The sequence below is a fragment of the Bos indicus x Bos taurus genome, chromosome 19 (genome assembly GCF_003369695.1).
Source record: "Bos indicus x Bos taurus breed Angus x Brahman F1 hybrid chromosome 19, Bos_hybrid_MaternalHap_v2.0, whole genome shotgun sequence".
Taxonomy (NCBI): domain Eukaryota; kingdom Metazoa; phylum Chordata; class Mammalia; order Artiodactyla; family Bovidae; genus Bos; species Bos indicus x Bos taurus.
Window position 1 is genome coordinate 6,064,867 of NC_040094.1, and position 17,630 is coordinate 6,082,496.

At 42.9% G+C, this 17,630-nt stretch overlaps 1 protein-coding gene across 3 annotated transcripts in view; it reads left to right on the forward strand.

The window, feature by feature from the left end:
• Positions 1-17,630, forward strand: part of TOM1L1 (target of myb1 like 1 membrane trafficking protein) — a 61,934-nt gene that overhangs the window by 18,166 nt on the left and 26,138 nt on the right. For all 3 annotated transcript variants that reach the window (XR_003506693.1, XM_027516900.1, XM_027516901.1), the window contains exon 7: positions 292-408. Coding sequence is in view for 2 of the 3 variants with exons in the window: in XM_027516900.1 (XP_027372701.1) it covers positions 292-408 (117 nt within the window). In the remaining variant the exon portion in view is untranslated. The remainder of the gene's footprint in view (positions 1-291; positions 409-17,630) is intronic.

A 17,630-nucleotide genomic window follows, 5' to 3' on the forward strand; every position in this document is an offset into this window, starting at 1 on the left:
CTCACATTTGCAATTTTGTCCAGGTTCCTGGTATGATCATCTTCTCTTTTCTCCATCTTGGTTCTAATCTGACTTTTCCCTTCATCAACTTTCCTAGAGCATGTTTTTAAATGTAATGCAAGAGCTCTCAAGACCTTTTAAAAGGTGACAGATTATACACCTGTAAAATAATTATATGTACATTTATATAAATTTGAAAGTACTCAATTTTACAGAAGCGTTTTCTCTGCAAGCAGGAAGCAGAGTTGTTCTCTATGTCTCACTTCCTGGTTATTGTGTTGCCGTCTACAGATTGGAAAACTACACAGTGAATTGGATATGGTGAAAATGAATGTGAGAGTGATGTCTGCCATACTGATGGAGAATATTCCTGGCTCTGAGAACCATGAAGACATAGAGCTTCTGCAGGTGTAGTATGATTTCAGGGACGGTCGGTAGCAGTGTCTCTTATTCTCTAAACTTTGAGCCTGTGAGATGGAAGACACCCTCACATTGACTAGTCCATCCCCCCACGTCTTTCCTTGATTTTTTAAACTTAACAGGAAGATGCATGGATGACTTTTATCAGAAATGCAGTAGTAAGTTTGATGTGGTATTTATCCTCTTGCAATAAATAATTTAACATCATTAATCATCGATAGCCTTGCCATATACAATTTCAGTTAGTCTGTAATTGTTTTAAATGTGTAACGTTGCCTCTGTATCTATCTATTCAACAAACATAATGAGTAACTACAGTGTAGTAAAGGATATAGAATGAGGAGGCTGTCCCTAGTCCTTAAGGGACTTGGGACTAGTTAGCAAGAGTGTTTTGTAAAATCAAGTGTTATAGAATTTCTGCTCTAATAGAAATGTATTTTATCGTACTGTAGGTTCCAGAGTGGGGGGCACAGAGAAAGGGGAGGGTTTCTGGAAAAGTTCAGAGAGAGGCATTGCTGAGGCTGGGACCAAGCGAGCAGACGGTGCATTTGGACCTGTGTGAGCATGTGAAGGACCACCAGCTGTTCATTCTGACTGCGATGGGGGCCCTCCCAGACCCTTTTCTGTGTCTCTACATCCAGACCCTTTCTTCCCTCTGATAGGTTTGTTCTAATTATCTATTTTAAATTTTAGCACACACTTCTAACATAATTTCAGAAGCAGAGGAAAAAAAATCAGTTTCTAAATCTTTTTCTTCCCAAAAAAGTTATGAAACTTGTCCTATTTTTGCTTTTCTCCGATCCCCACTCCCCAAGTCTCATGTTGTTGTTATTTATCCTTTAAGTCCTTTGATTGTTAGTAAGTGAAATTTTTCTTGATTATCGCTTGTTTGGGAAATAGTAAATGGTAAAAATGCCCTTTTTCAACATTACCACTTATATTTAACTGCTGTTTCCTTAAATTGTTACTAGTGGTAAACCTTGAGGGTTTACATGTCCAAAGATGTCTTTTGGCTGCTGTGTAAAGGCTCGCAGTTTTCTCTACAAATAGTTACTATCCTTCAGCAGATAAAAGGGGTTAATACAGAATTATTTTCCATAAGTACTTCAAAGATAGTGCTTGCTTCATTATTCTTGTCCCCAGTGGTGCTGTTGAGAAGTATATTATGGATTCTTGCACCTTTGTTTTATAATCTGTTTTCTCTGGTTGTATTTGTGACTTCTCTCTAATGCTTCTGAAATTTCACTATACTGTGTACAGGGGTGTGTGTGCATATGTGTATTTCCCATAACTTTAACCTGCTTAGCACTTGATAGGCCTTTTGCACTGTCAACTTATGTTTATTTTAGTTCCGGGAATTCTCAGCTCTTACTTCAGATATTTCTTTTCTAGTATTCTTTCTATTCTCTTTGTATGGAACATCGTTTAGATGATGAGACTTTCAGTTATATTTTTCTTATCCCATCTCTTTTATACATTTTGATTCTTCCTTCTTTTGTGCTGTAGGTCTAGCAAAGCTTCTCCAGTTCACGTATTATTTCTTTTAAACTTGAATATCGGTTTGTCTATTCAGCCCTGCTAATGAACGTTTTATTTCAATAGTTTTTTAATTTTAATTTTTATTTATTTTTTTAACACCAAAAACATTTTGTATTGGGGTATAGCCAATTAAAAATGTTGTGATAATTTCAGGTAAACAGTGAAGGGACTCAGCCATATGTATGTATGTATTCATTCTCCCCTAAATACCCCTCCATCCAGTCTGGCATATAACATTGAGCAGAGTTCCCTGTGTTATACAGTAGGTCTTTTTTGGTTATTTATTTTAAATATAGCAGTGTGTACATGACCTTCCCAAAGTACTTACCTAAGCCTTCCCCCCCGGCCACCACGGGTTCATTTTCTGTTTGTGAGTCTCTTTCTGTTTTGTAAGTCAACCATGAGTTTGTTTTCTATGTTTGTGTCTTTCTGTTCTATAAGTAAGTTCATTTATATCATTTCTTTTTAGATTGCACATATAATGGATGTTATATGATATTTCTCCTTCTCTGTCTGACTGACTGCAGTCAGTATAACATTCTCTAGGTCCTTCCATGTTGCTGCAAATGGCTGTATTTCATTCTTTTTAATGGCTGTTAATATTCCATTGTGTACACCACATCTTCTTTATCCATTTGTCTCTCAGTGGACATTTAGGTTATTTCCATGTCTTGGCTATTTAAACAGTGCTGCAATGAACACTGGTTGCATGTCTCTTTTGGGGCCATGTTTTTCTCTGGGTATATGCCCAGGAGTGGGATTGCAGGGTCACACAGTAGCTCTATTTTTAGTTTTTTAAGGAACCTCCATACTGTTCTCCAGAGTGGCTGTGTTGTTGTTGCTGTTCAGTCTCAGTCGTGTCCAACTCTTTGTGGCCCCATGTGGACTGCAGCATGCCAGACTTCCCTTTCCTTTACCATCTCCCAGAGCTTGCTCAAACTCATGTCCATTGAGTCAGTAATGCCATCTAACTATCACATACTGTGTCATCCCCTTTTCCTCCTGCCTTCAATCTTTTCCACTGTCAGGATTTTTTCTAATGAGTTGGCTCTTCACATGAGTTGGCCAAAGTATTGGACTTTCAGCTTCAACATCAGTCCTTCCAATGAGTATTCAGGACTGATCTCCATTAGGATGGACTGGTTGGATCTCCTTGCTGTCCAAGGGACTCTCAAGAGTCTTCTCCAACACTACAGTTCAAAAGCATCAGTTCTTCGGCGCTCAGCTTTCTTTATGGTACAACTCTCACATCCATACATGACTACGGGAAAAACCATAGCTTTTACGTTGGTCATAGATTTTTTCTAGTGCAGGAGGGTTCCTTTTCTCTCCACACCGTCTCTAGCATTTGTTGTTTGTTGATTTTTTGATGATAGCCATTCTGTTGGTGTGAGGTGATAATCTCATTGTAGTTTTGATTTGCATTTCTCTAATATCTTTTGATTTTGAATATCTTTTCATGTGTCTATTGGCCATCTGTATATACTCTTTAGAGAAATATCTATTCAGATGTTCTGCCCATTTTTTTGAGTGGGTTGTTTGTTTTGATGCTATAAGTGTCAAAAGCTGTTTGTAAATTTTGGAGACTAATCCCTTATCAGTCACATCATTTGCAAATACTTTCTCCCAATCTGTGGGTTGTCTTTTTGTTTTGTTTATTGCTTCCTTTTCCATGCAAAAATTTTGAGCGTAAATAGGTCCCATTTGTTTATTTTTGCTTTTATTCCATTATTCTAGGAGAGATGGATTTAAAAAGATGTTGCCGTGATATATGTCAGGGAATATTCAGCCTATGTTTTCTTCTAAGAGTTGTAAAGTGACCAGTCCAACATTTAGGTGTTTAATTCATTTTGAGCTTGTTTTTGTATATGGACTTAAGGGATGATCTAATTTCATTTTTGACATAAACTGGCTGTCCAGTTTTCCCAGCACCATTTGTTATTTCAACAATTTTTTCATTTTAAAAATGTATTTCATTATAGTAGTTCTTTCATGGATGAGCTTTCCCCTTTTATCTTTAAGGATAATAATTTGTAAAGGTGCTTTTCCATTTGCTCTGTGGATTCTCTTTGGTTGAGTGCAAGTTCTCTTGTTCATCACCTCTTTCATTGTATTCCTCAAATATCTGGACAGAATAGTGATAGTCAGCTCATTTTTTAAAAGTAATTAACTCATTTTTGGCTGTACCGGATCCTCACTGCCGCACACGGGCTTCTCACTGTGGTGGCTTCTCTTGTCGTGGAGCACGGGTTCCAGGCGTGTGTGCTCAGTGGTTGTGGCACGTGGGCCCAGTTGCCCTGCAGCATGTGGGGTCTTCCAGGACCAGTGATCAGGCCTGTGTCGCCTGCACTGGCAGGCAGGTCCTTAACCATTGGACCGCCCGGGAAGTCTACTTAGCTCATTTTGTGTGTGAGACCTCTGACAGCTGGTCTGCATTCTCTGTGACCCAGCTTGCTCATGCTGAGGGAAGACACCGTTGCTGCATCTTGTGCTTGGCACTGTGTCTGCATATTTCTGCATTTGCTGCAGTTCCCAGACTATATAGCTTTGACATGGGACTTCCTGGTGGCTCAGTGGTAGAGAATCCGCCTGCCAGTATTGGGGACTCGGGTTTGATCCTGGGTGCGGAAGGTCCCCTGGAGAAGGAAATGGCAGCCCACTCCAGTATTCTTGGCTGGGAAATCCCATAGACCAGAGGGTCCTGGTGGGCTACAGTCCATGAGATCACAAAGAGTTGGACATGACTTAATGACTAAGCAACAATAATGGCATCATTAGCATGGGGTGATTCTGGGTGGGATGTATTGGGAGGTAGTTTCTGAGTTATATGTTGTGCAGTCACCCAGTTGTGTCTTTGCGACCCCATGGACTGCAGCACTTAAGGCCTCTCTCACCATCTCCCTAAGTTTGCCCATGTTCATGTCCATTGCCTCGGTGATGCCATCCAGCCATCTTATCCTCTGATGCCCTCTTCTCCTTCTGTTGTCAGTCTTTCCCAGCATCAGGTACTTGGCTAGGGAGTCAGCTGTTGGCATCAGATGACCAAAATACTGGAGTTTCAACTTCAGCATCAGTCCTTCCAACAAATATTCAAAGTTGATTTCCCTTAAGATTGGCTGGTTTGATCTCCTTGATGTTCCTGTTTTTTCTGGACGCTACCAGCATCTGCAAACAGTGTCCGTTGTCTCTGTCCCAAGCATTGCTCCCACTTGGACACAGATAGTCCTGCCTCTCTGTCTTGTGCCCTGTGGGGAGAGAGGCATGGGTAGGGGTCGTCGTGCCTTAGTTGTTTGTTAGCTGCGCCTACTCCCATCTTCTTGTGGCTTCCCTGGTCTGTAGTCACAGAGCATCTTTCATTTCCTTCTGAGTTCTGTGGTGTACTCATTGTGGGCAGTCTCGAGTGTCCTGGATTGTTTATTCTAATCCAGGGGTCACCGTACTGTGGCCAGTAGGTAAAGAAAAAGAACAGGTCATTTCTCAAGCTATGTGTATGCAATCCTACCTGCAGAGAGCACAGGAGAGTCAGATAGACCCCCAAGGAGCCCCTGCCACTCCCACCCACCATCAATGGGTTTGAATTTGTGGTATCCCTCTGGTGCACAGAGGGTTTAAAGCCACAGCTTGGGAGCATCTTCTTTATCCATTCATCTGCTGCTGGACACTTACGTTGGTCTTGGGTGTTATAAATAGTGCTGCTGTGAATATTGTGTCTGCATTTCTTTTTGAATTAGAGCTCTCATCTTTTCTTTATATGCCCAGGAGAGGGATTGCTGGGTCATATGGTTACTCTATTTTTAGTCTCTTAAGGAACCTCCATACTGTTTTCCGTAGTGGCTGTGCCAGCTTACATTCCCATCAAATTTACATTCCCTTCACACCCTCTTCAGCATTTATTATTTGTAGACTTTTGGTGATGGCCATTCTGACCAGTGTGAGATGAGACCTCATTGCTGTTTTGCTTTGCGTTTCTCTAATAAGTAGTGATGTTGAACATCTTTTTGTGTGCCTCTTGGCCAGATGTGTGTCTTTTGATTGAGATGTTCATTTTTTGTTGTTGTTGTTATTGAGTTGTATGAACTCAGTATATTATTATACGTTTTTGAAATTAAGCCTTTGTGGATCACATCATTTGCAAATATTTTCTCCTAGTCTGTAGGTTTTCTTTTGTATTGTTTGCGGTAGGGGACGACAGAGGATGAGATGGTTGGATGGCATTACCGACTCGATGTACATGAGTTTGTGCAGGTTTTGGGAGTTGATGATGGACAGGGAGGCCTAGCGTGCTGTAATCCATGGTGTCACAAAGAGTCGGACACAACTGAGCGACTGAACTGAACTGTGGTTTCCTTGTCTGTGCAAAAGCTAATAAGTTTGATTAGATATCATTTGTTTTTTTTGCTTTTATTTCAATTGCCTTGGGAGACTGACCTAAGAAAACACTGCTACAGTTTACATCAGAGAATGTTTTGCTTATGTTCTCTTCTAGGAGCTTTATGGCATTATGTCTTATGTTTAAGTTTTTAAGACATTTTGAGCTTATTTTTGTTTATGGTATGAGGGTATGTTCTAACTTCATCAGCTTATGTGTGACTGTCCAACTTTTCCAGTACCACTGGCCGAAGAGACTGTCTATTCTTATCTCCTTTGTCAGAGTTTACCCGACCGTAGGTGTAGTGTGAGCTACAAAGCTGTAGGTGTGACCATGGGTTTATTGCTGGACTCTGTTCTGTTCCATTGATCTAGAAGTCTGTTTTTTGTGCCAGTGACACACTGTTTTGATTACTGTAGTTCTGCAGTATTGTTTGAAGTCTGCCCAGGGTATGCCTCCAGCTTTGTTCTTTTTCCTCAGGATTACTTTGGCAATTCTGTGTCTTTTATGGTTCAATGTAAATTTTAGGATTATTCTAATTTTGTGAAAAGTAATGGGTGATTTGATAGGGATAGCCTTAAATCTGTGGATTGCATTGAGTATTATGGCCATTTTAACTGTATTAGTTCTTCTAATCCAAGAGCATCAGATATGTTTCCATTTCCTTGAATCATCTACAGTTTTCTTTATCTTCAGTTTTATCATGTTTGTTAGGGTTATTCCTAGATTTTTTTTTTTTTTGATGAGACTTTAAATTTTTTTTTTAATTGTTGTTTTTTACTTTCTGATATTTCATTTGTTAGTATAAAGAAACAGAACACATTTCCATGTATTAATAATATATCCTGCTTACCTTGCTCAGACAAGGCACTGGTGACCCACTCTAGTACTCTTGCCTGGAAAATCCCATGGATGGAGGAGCCTGGTGGGCTGCAGTCCATGGGGTCGCTAAGAGTCAGACACGGCTGAGCGACTTCACTTTCACTTTTCACTTTCATGCATTGGAGAAGGAAATGACAACCCACTCCAGCGTTCTTTCCTGGAGAATCCCAGGGATGGTGGAGCCTGGTGGGCTGCCGTCTGTGGGGTCGTACAGAGTGAGAGACAACTGACGTGACTTAGCAGCAGCAGCAGCAGCAGCAGCAGCTCACCTTGCTAAATTCATTTATCAGTTTTAATAGTTTATTTCTTGAATCTTTAGGGTTTTCTATATGGAGTATCATGTCATCTGCATATATACTGGCAGTTTTACGTCTTCCCTTCCAATTTGGATATATTTTATTTCTTTTTTGTGTGTGTCTTAATTGCTTTGACTCTGACTTCCAATACTGTGTTGAAGCAGTGGTGAGACTGGGAAGGTTTCCCACTTTTCACCACTTAGTATCATGTTGGCTATGGATTTGTCATAAATGGCTTTTGAAATGTTGAGATATATTCCTTCTCTACACACTTTGATAAGAGTTTTATTATGAATGGATGTGGAATTATCAAATGCTTTTTCTGCATCTACTAAGACAATCATGTGGTTTTTGTCTTATCTTATGTTGATGTGTATCACGTTGATTTTGCATTTGTTGAACCATCCTTGTGACGCTGGGGTGAATCTGACTTGATCATGCTGTATGATTCTTTTTCTGTTGCTAGATTTGGCTAATGTTTTGTTGAGTGGTTTTGAACTAATTACCAAGTTTGTTTATGTGGCCGGGCCAGGTTTTAGTTGTGGCCTGCAGGATCTTCATTGCAGTACAAGAACTCCACAGTTGTGGCCCATGGGCTCTGGAGCACCAGCTCTGTGCTGGCATCACACGGGCTCTGGAGCGCCAGCTCCATGCTGGCGTCACATGGGCTCTGGTCGTGCTGCCCTGGCTCGGGGCAAGTGGGCTTCGGTCATTGTGGCACATGGCTGAGTTGCTCTGGGGAATGCGGTATCTTAATTCTACCACTTGGGGTTGAATCCAAGTCACCTGGATGGTAAGGTGGATTCTTAACCACTGGACTACCAGGGTGAATACCCTGTTGAGTATTTTTTTGTTCATCTGTTTAAAGAGTCTTTGTTTAACCTGATATTTACAGACTTATTGACCAAAGACTATCCATTTACTAAATATCTCTTAATATCCTATAGAACATCACAGTGTAATATACATTGAAAAACAATCAATATTTTGGATCAGTGGCTTTAAGTGTATTATTTTTAAGATATTTTACTTAAGAATATTACATCATTTTGGTAATGATTTTTGGGGTTCTTAGTCATGGGCAAGTCATTTATCATTGGACTTAGTTTCTATCTGTGTAAATCCTATGTATGAGGAGATTCATGAGGAACCAGGGATCAAACTGCCAACATCTGTTCGATCATCAAAAAAGCAAGAGAGTTTGAGAAAAACATCTACTTCTGCTTTATTGACTATGCCAAAGCCTTTGACTGTGTGGATCACAATAAACTCTGGAAAATTCTGAAAGAGACGGGAATACCAGACCACCTTACCTGCCTCCTGAGAAATCTGTGTGCAGGTCAAAAAGCAACAGTTAAAACTAGACGTGGAACAACAGACTAGTTCCAAATTGGGAAAGGAGTACATCAAGGCTGTACATTGCCACCCTGCTTATTTAACTTATGTGCAAAATATATCATGCAAAATGCTGGGCTGGATGAAGCACAAGCTGGAATCAAGGTTGCCAGGAGACATATCAATAACCCCAGATATGCAAATGATACCACCCTAATGGCAGAAAGCAAAGAGGAACTAAAGAGCCTCTTGTTGAAAGTGAAAGAGAAGAGTGAAAAAGTTGGCTTAAAACTCAGCATTCAGAAAACTAAGATTATGGCATCTGGTCCCATCACTTCATGGCAAATAGATGGGCAAACAATGGAAACAGTGACAGACTTTATTTTCTTGGCTCCAGAATCACTGCAGATGTGACTGCAGTCCTGAAATTAAAAGACGCTTGCTCCTTAGAAGAAAAGCTACGAGCAACCTAGACAGCATGTTAAAAAGCAGAGACATTACTTTGCCAACAAAGGTCCAGCTGGTCAAAGCTATGGTTTTCCCAGTAGTCATGTATGGATGTGAGAGTTGGACTATAAAGAAAGCTGAGCACTGGAGAATTGATGCTTTTGAACTGCGTTGTTGGAGAAGACTCTTGAGAGTCCCTTGGGCTGCAAGGAGATCCAACCAGTCCATCTTAAAGGAAATTACTACTGAATATTCATTGAAAGGACTGATGCTGAAGCTGAAGTTCCAATACTCTGGCCACCTGATGTGAAGAACTGACTCATTAGAAAAGACCCTGATGCTGGGAAAGATTGTAGGCAGGAGGAGAAGGGGATGACGGAGGTTGAGATGACTGGATGACATCACCGACTCAATGGACATGAGTAAACTCTAGGAGTTGGTGATGGACAGGGAGGCCTGGCGTGCTGCAGTCCATGGGGTTGCAAAGAGTCAGACACAACTGAGCTGATACGAGGAGGTTAAAAAGAAAATTAATCATTAGAGTTCCTATGTAGTAATCCCTTTTTAAAAATCCACAACTGAGGATGTTTACGGATAGAAATTTTGTGACTCACGATATTTAGCATGTTAAACTAAAATTTTTAAAATTTGGTATCAAAGTAGAAGGGTATGTAGCACATAATATTTTTTAAGAAGGGACACAGCAATATTCCTAGTTGCATACAGTCTCCCCAGCCGTTCAGCGCTTTCAAATGTAGTGATAGGATTTTTCTCTCATGTTTTCATCCATCCGTGGCTAACAGTCCTTTCGTAAGATGTCCACTGAAACATCCCGTTCAAATGTGTGAATCCCCTTTTATTTGCTGCCATCCTGGAGTGTACTAAATGCCTTTTTGTGTCCAAGTTTTCGGGTCCAGATGTTTGGTTGAATTTTGCTAGGATAATGCTGGTTTGTTGGTTGCTGTTTTGATGCCAGAGCTTAGGGCTGTGTGTTGCCTTGAATCGTAAAGAGACTGGGCTGTAAACCAGCTTAGAACGCACTCGTGGCCAATTCAGGTTGAATGGTTCTGGCCCTCAGTCAGTTTGTCTATGGAACCTATTGAATGTGCAACTTATTTGTCTCTCTTTGCTTTTTGGTAGTAGCACATAGAGATCTGGTGTGGGGGGTGCTGTTCTTAAATTCTTTTGACAAGTATTTGAACTTTTTCTAGTAATCTAAATAACATCATAAAAGGAAATTGTTTCTCTACTCACAACACTTTGGATACTAGGTCTGAATTTTTTTCCCTCACATTAAGTAATTCTGGCACCAGCTACCCAGAAACATCACAGACTCCACAGGTAAAGAGCTTAGTCCCACAAAGCTGTCCCCACTTCAGACGCCGATCACAAGTCGTGGGTCCTCAGGTTACCCACCCTTCTCCCCCATTTTGGCTACAAATCAAATTGGGGGCCCTGCGACCCCCTCCTCAGGTTTAGTAATTTGCTAGAATGGTTCACAGCATCCAGGGAGACACTTTACTTACTATTATCAGTTCATTACAGAGGATACAGGCAAACAGCCAAATGATGTCAACTGAAAAATGTTCAACCTAAATGTTTAGAATTGTGTTTTATTTGATGGACAAAACTGAGGGCTGAGGCCCAAGACACAGCTTGTCACATGCTCTAAGGTACTACTCTGAAGAAGCCGGGAGGAGACATATGTAAGAGTTTTTGTAACAAAGACCAGGTAGCCAGAACATCAAAGTGTGTTAGTTGCTCGGTCGTGCCCGACTCTTTGTGACCCCATGGACTGCAGCCCACCAGGCTCCTCTGTCCATGAGATTTTCCAGGCAAGGATACTGGAGTGGGGTGCCATTTCCTTCTCTAAGAACATGAAAAGGTTACTGTTAGTTAAAGAAGACCAGGGCTTCCCTGGTAGTCCAGGGGCTAAGAATTCACCTGCCAGTGCAGGGGACACGGGTTCAATCTGGTCTGGAAAGAGTCCACGTGCTGCGGAGCAGCTAAACCTGTGCTCCACGGCTGCTGAGCCCGCGTGGAGCCCGCGAGCCACAGCTGCTGGCTGAGCCTACGTGATAGAGCCATGCTCCTCAGTAAGAGAAACACTGCAGCGAAAAGCCTGCACACAACAGTTAGAGAAAGGCCACGTGCACAGCGAAGACCCAGCATAGCCATCAATAAAGTAATTGATTAACTAAGAAAACCAAGCTTCTCAGGTTAAGAAAGGTAGTGCTTTTCTATGTATGGGAGGATGTAGGAGTCTGGCTCTCTGAAATCATTCCTGGTTATCTGGGGCCAGCGTCCCCTGCTCTGGGGTGGGGGTGGCTGCAGAGGCCGACTGCTAGATAGCAGGTATCCTGCTTCTAGCCTAATTCCCTCAGGGCTCACGTCGGGGAGGCTGTAACGTGATGGCTCACTGGCTCTGTGAAAGGGACTGTTTCCTGCTATGTCAATGAACAAGGAGGTCACAGCCATCTGGGATTCTGGCCCACCAGATGTGAATTTCTGAGCCCTGGAAGAACACTGCCTGCCATCCAACAGCCCTGCTGATGCTAACTGCCCTTGCTCCCTGTGGTGAGCAAGGAATTAAGGATGTGGATAATAAAATCACAGTATGCTGGCCCCAGATAGTGAGATGCAAATGAAAGGAACCATTTCAGTAAGCCCAGACTCTTGCTTCTTCCCATTTATAGAAAAGCGCTAAATTCCTTAACTTGAGATACCTGGTTTCCCTTAGTTCACAGTAATCTTTTGATGTTGAGACTACCTGCTCTTGCTGCAAGCTTCTGTATAACCTGACTCCTCCCTCACCCTCACCCCGCCTCCTGGAACAGTTCTCCGGGTCACTGGAGATGCTGTCTCCCAGACTTGAAGTCCCCAAAATTCCCACCAGAGGAAACATAACTCTCAGCTTCCAGGTTGTGACCACTTTCTAAGCCGACAGCTGCAGCATCCTTTGTTTACGGTGGGGCAGGCAGCATTTTTCTCATTGACCAAGAATACATGCAGGGAAGGGTCTGGAAGGTCCTGGACAGAGGGGCTCTGTCCCTGCGGAGTTGGGGTTCACTATCCTCAGAGCACCTGGACACGTTCACCACCCAGAGGCTCTCTGAACCCAGTCGTTCAGGGTTTTATAGAGATTCCATTACAGAGGCGGGATTTATTTAGTCACAGACTGCTGGTGATTAAGGCAGCCCCGGCCCCCTCCCGTCCTGGAGGTTGTGGGGTTGGTTTGCAAGTTTCAGCTCTCTGATCCCGGTCAGTTCGGTTTCTCAGGCAGCCGCCCCTGTCTGCCAAGAATCACCTCGTTAGCATAAACTCCTGCTTGGTTGAAAGGGAGTTACTAAGTATAACAAAGGCCATTTCTCTCATACTTACTACTCTGGAAATCCCAAGGGTTTTAGAAGCTCTGTGTTAGGAACTGGGGATGAAGACCAAATATATATTTCTTGTTTCATAATATCCTACCTCACTATGGTTGATCTAAAATAATATGATGCAATTTATGGAAATAGGGGAAAGGAATCTTGGTTTAGGAATCTGAAAATGAAACTGGCAAAGATAAACTGTAGAGAAACAAAGTAATTTTTTTCATTTGTACTTTTTCAGAGGTTTTCTCACAACTGTAAATGGTATAGATTAGTGAAGCAGGGCCCCCAGACATCACTGGCTCCCTGCCTACCTTCCCCTGCTAAGCCCCTGGGAGGCTTCCACAGGAGCCTGCGGGAGGGGGCTCCTCAGAGTTGGGGTGGGGGCCAGATGAGAGGCATTGAGGGCCCTAGAGCAACGCAGGGCGTACAGAGTGCATCTGTCCAGAAGTATTATAGGGTCTGAAGTCCACTCTGAGAGTTGGGAAATAGACACTATTTTTTTCAACTCCCAAACTAGCTAATCAATCCTTTTTTTTCTTTTAACTTGTTAAAATAGTTCATCTCTTTCCCAAACCTCTTTGAAACAACAGACAAAATATTGTCAACTACAAATTGGCACTTGCCATCTACCTCTGCAAGGATTAACTCATGTGCTGCTGTAGCTGCTGACCTTCAACACCCGCTGAAGGAGTTCAGGGCGGAAAGCAGAAATGATGCAGGCTGTGCCCCGGGAAACTGGCAGGACGGCTCTTTAGATAGTTAGGTATTCTCAGGAGCTAATTTTATGAGCCCAGTTCTTTTATCTGCTCATATCTAGAGAAGCAGGAAAGTCCTTCATGGTGACTGACTCTTCCTCATGACTCACAGAAGCTTCACCTTACAAAGAGTACGTGCTTCATTGCATGTCCTTCCCCTTTACCAGCTGCTTCCTTGTGGCTCATTGGGTAAAGAGTCTGCCTGCGATGCAGGATACCAGGGTTCAGTCGCTGAGTCGGGAAGATCCCCTGAGAAGGGACTGGCACCCCACTCCAGTATTCTTGCCGGGGGAATCCCATGGACAGAGGAGCCTGGTGGGCTTCAGTCCATGGAGTCACAGAGAGTCAGACACAACCGAGCGACTCATACTTTCTTTTCACTTGCCCCTTTACCAAAATCACATACATACTGTCCTTTCCTTGCATCTCTGAAACAGTTTCTCGGAGCTGTCTGAGGTGCCCAACTAAACCTTGACTCAAACCTCTCACACTGTGTTTTTTTTTTAAAGTCCATGGTCTGAAAACTACATTCCAAGGATTACAGGAGAACCTAGACAGACCACCAGAGGACCAGAAGAGGGAGAACAGTCACAGCCCAACGCTGAAGGTGGGGTCAGCTGCCCGAGGTTCCCACCACCCCAGGAGGAAGACACCCTTCCATGGGACTTTCCTCAGAAGAGCTCTGTAGTAACCAGCACCTCCCTCCATGAGTGGAGAACTTCCAGTGTCACTAATCAGGCCGGAGCAAAAGGACTTGAAGTGACTCATGGATTCTCAGAGAGCCTGAGAGATGATAATGCAGTCAGGCTGCTAGAGTTCGCCCTACAGAGCTGGGGCGTCTCCTTCTCTTTGCCATGTTCCTGCAAAGAGAAGCTTTTTCTCTGTAGCTGCTTATTCTAAGTTTTTAACTTAACACTTCTGACAGCACATGTGCAGGTTTTTTGGCCCACACTGACCGATTGTCCAGTGCCACTGGATGTCTTAAAGTCAGTTAGTTGTTGGGACTTTTCTGGTGGTCCATTGGCTAAGACTTTGTGCTCCTGATGGAAGGGACTCAGTCCCTGTTTGGGGGACTCGATCCCCCATGCTACAGCTCAGAATGGGCATGCTGTAATGGAAAAAAAGATTCCACATGCCACAGGGCATCTAAGGCCCAGAGCAGCCAAATAAATAAAAATAAATATTTTTAAAAAAACTAAATTCAGTTCTGACACTAAGTACCCAGCATGCATACTAAGTTGCTTCAGTCGTGTCCTACTCTTTGGGAGCCTATGGACTATAGCCCACCAGGCTCCTCCTTCTCCAGGCAGGGATACTGGAGTGCTTGCCATTTCCTTCTCCAGGGGATCTTCCTGACCCAGGGACTGAATCCACATCTCTTACCTCTCTTGCATTGGCAGGTGGGTTTTTTACCAGTAGAGCCACCTGGGATCCCCTAAGTACCCAGAGTTAGCATCAGGTACCACAGGTTAAGGGCTTGGTCCCATAAGACCACCACACTTCAGATGCCCTTTGCAAGTTTGAGTCTCCTGTACTTCTGACCATCAGGCTATAAACCGGGGCTTCCCACAGGACTCTCCTCAGGTTCGAAAATTTGCATGAATGGCTCACAGAACTTTAGGAAACATGTACATGTATTTACTGGTTTATTATAACGGATATTACAAATGACGCAGATGGAAAACCAGGTTAAGAGATACAAAGAGTGAGGTCTAGGGCATTTCTAAACATGAAGCTTGTATCCCTGCATAGTTGGAGTGCACTCCCATCCCATCCCAGTGTGTATGTTCACCAGCCTGGAAGCCCTCTGAATCCCCAAGTTGATGGGTTTTTATAGAGGTTTCATTAAGTAGGCATAATCAATTAGCTCTCATCTCCAGTGCCCCTTCCATACCCTGAGGATAGAGGTCAGAGCTAAAAGTTCCAACCTTTTAATCATGTTTGGTCTTTCTCGTGACCAGCCACCATCCAGAAGCCCATCAAGAGTTTACTTGTCAGAACAAAAGATGCTCCTGTCACCTGGGAAGTTCCAAGGGATTAAGGAGTTCTGTCAGGAATGAGGTGGGGGAGGGGGGCGGCACAGATCAATATATATATATATATTTCGTATATAGGTTGTAGCCATTCAGATGTTCCAGCTGCACGTGGGGGTCTTCGATGCATCTCAGCACCTTGTTCAGGCCCCAGGCTCGGTCTCCTGCCTCTTGGGGTGATTAGAGACGTGCCTTTCGGACGCTTGTACCTGTATTGCCTCCATATCTTTGGATCCTATTTGGATTTAGCCTTTGAGGACTTCTTATGCTTTCTTCAAAGTTTAGGCATGTACATTAAAATATTTTTATATTGTATCCAATATTTTTAGGTATTTTGTTGTCAGGGATATTTTCAGGACAGAGTACAGTGCTGTGCAGGAAACCAAGAACTGTATAGCTTTTTTTTTTTTCTTTAATTGAAGTAAAATTTACATAACATAAAGTTAATCATTTTAAAGTTTGCAATTTAAATATGCAATTTAGGGAATTCCTTGGAGACAGTGATTAGGACTCCGTGCTTTCACTGCTGAGGGCTCAGATTTGATCCCTATCCGGGAACTAAGATATCCTATAAGCCATGTGGCATAGCCAAAAAATAAAAATGTCCAATTTAGCGGCATTCGCATTCACAACCATTTCCTCTGTTTATTATCTTTAACTTTTTATTGTGTACTGGAGTATGGCCAATTAACAATGTTGTGATAGCAAAGGAACTTAGGCATCCATACACATACATCCATTCTCCCCTGACTCCCCTCCCATCCAGGCTGCCACATGACATTAAGCAAAGTTCCCTGTACTGATAGAGGAGGTCCTTGTTGGTTATCCATTTTAAATATAGGAGTATGTACCTGTCCCTCCCAAACTCCCTAACTATCCCTTCCCCCCAGTTTCCTCTATTTAGGTCCCAAACATTTCCACCATCCCCAGAGGAAACCTTCTACCCATTGCGCAGTCTCTCCCAATTCTTGTCTTTGCCCGGTCCCAGGCAGCCACTTCCCTGCTTTCTGTTCCTATGGACTTACCTTTTGGGAGTATTTCATATAAATGGAATTATAAAATATGATTCTTTAACTTACTATAATGTTTGCAAGGTTCACCCATGTCATAGGATCTTTTACAGCCCACATTCCATTGTATGTATATACTTTGAATATATTTTATGTAGTTGTTAGTTGATGGGCAGTTGACTTGTTCTGTCTTTTGGCTATTGTGACTAGTGCTGCCGTGGACAGCCGTGTGTAAGTCTTTGTTTGAATGCATGTGCCCTTCTGAGTATATAGCTAGGAGTAGCATGACTGGGTCATATGGAAACTCTTTGTTTAACTTTGTGAGGAACTGGTAAACTGTCTTCCCCAGTGCCTGCACCATTGAACATTCCCACCAGCAATGCAGAGGGTTGCAGTTTCTCCACTTTTAGCCAACACTTGTTGTATTCAGTTTTCTTTAGCCACTTTAGGTGTGAGGTGGTATCTTTGTATACTTTTGATTTGCATTTCCCTAAAGACTGATGGTACCGAACGTCTCTATGTAACTTGTTAGAAAGTAAACCGGATCATGTTGCTGGAAACCCTCCATTGGCTTCCCTTTACATTGGGAATACAACCCAGCCTCCTTCCTCTGGCCATAAAACCTCCCATCTCCTCCTGCCTTTCCTTCCATAGCATAGGTGCCCTCCTTGGTCTGGCCACCCTTCCGTTCCCAGACATGCAGAGCTCGTTCTTGCTGGGGAGCTGTTTCACCCTTGAGTCTCATGCTTCCTGTGTCTTCTAACAGCCCACGTTTTCTCATCCTTCTAACTTAGCACATTACCTCGTTGAGGGGGCTTCCCTGGCCCCCAGTGTAAAGTCAGCCACTTCCCAGGGGTGCCCGCATGTCATCCCTCCAGCCTGCTGATTTTTCCTGCACGTTTGTGCAGCCACCTTTGCCTGCTGGAGTGGATGCTCCACAGGCTCGCCTTGTTTACTACTCAGGTTCTGCTCCCAAGCAGTGCTGAACCATGCAGTCACTCTGCAAAGATATCTTTAATACATCCATGGGTTTTCCCTCAATTTTATGTGGTTTAAAATTAAAATTTTTATCCTTGGTTTGAGTTAGAGATTTTACCTCCATTTATCTTTTTCAGTTCTATAGCTGGCTGGCTGAATGACTTTTATTAACAATTTATACCTTCTCCACTG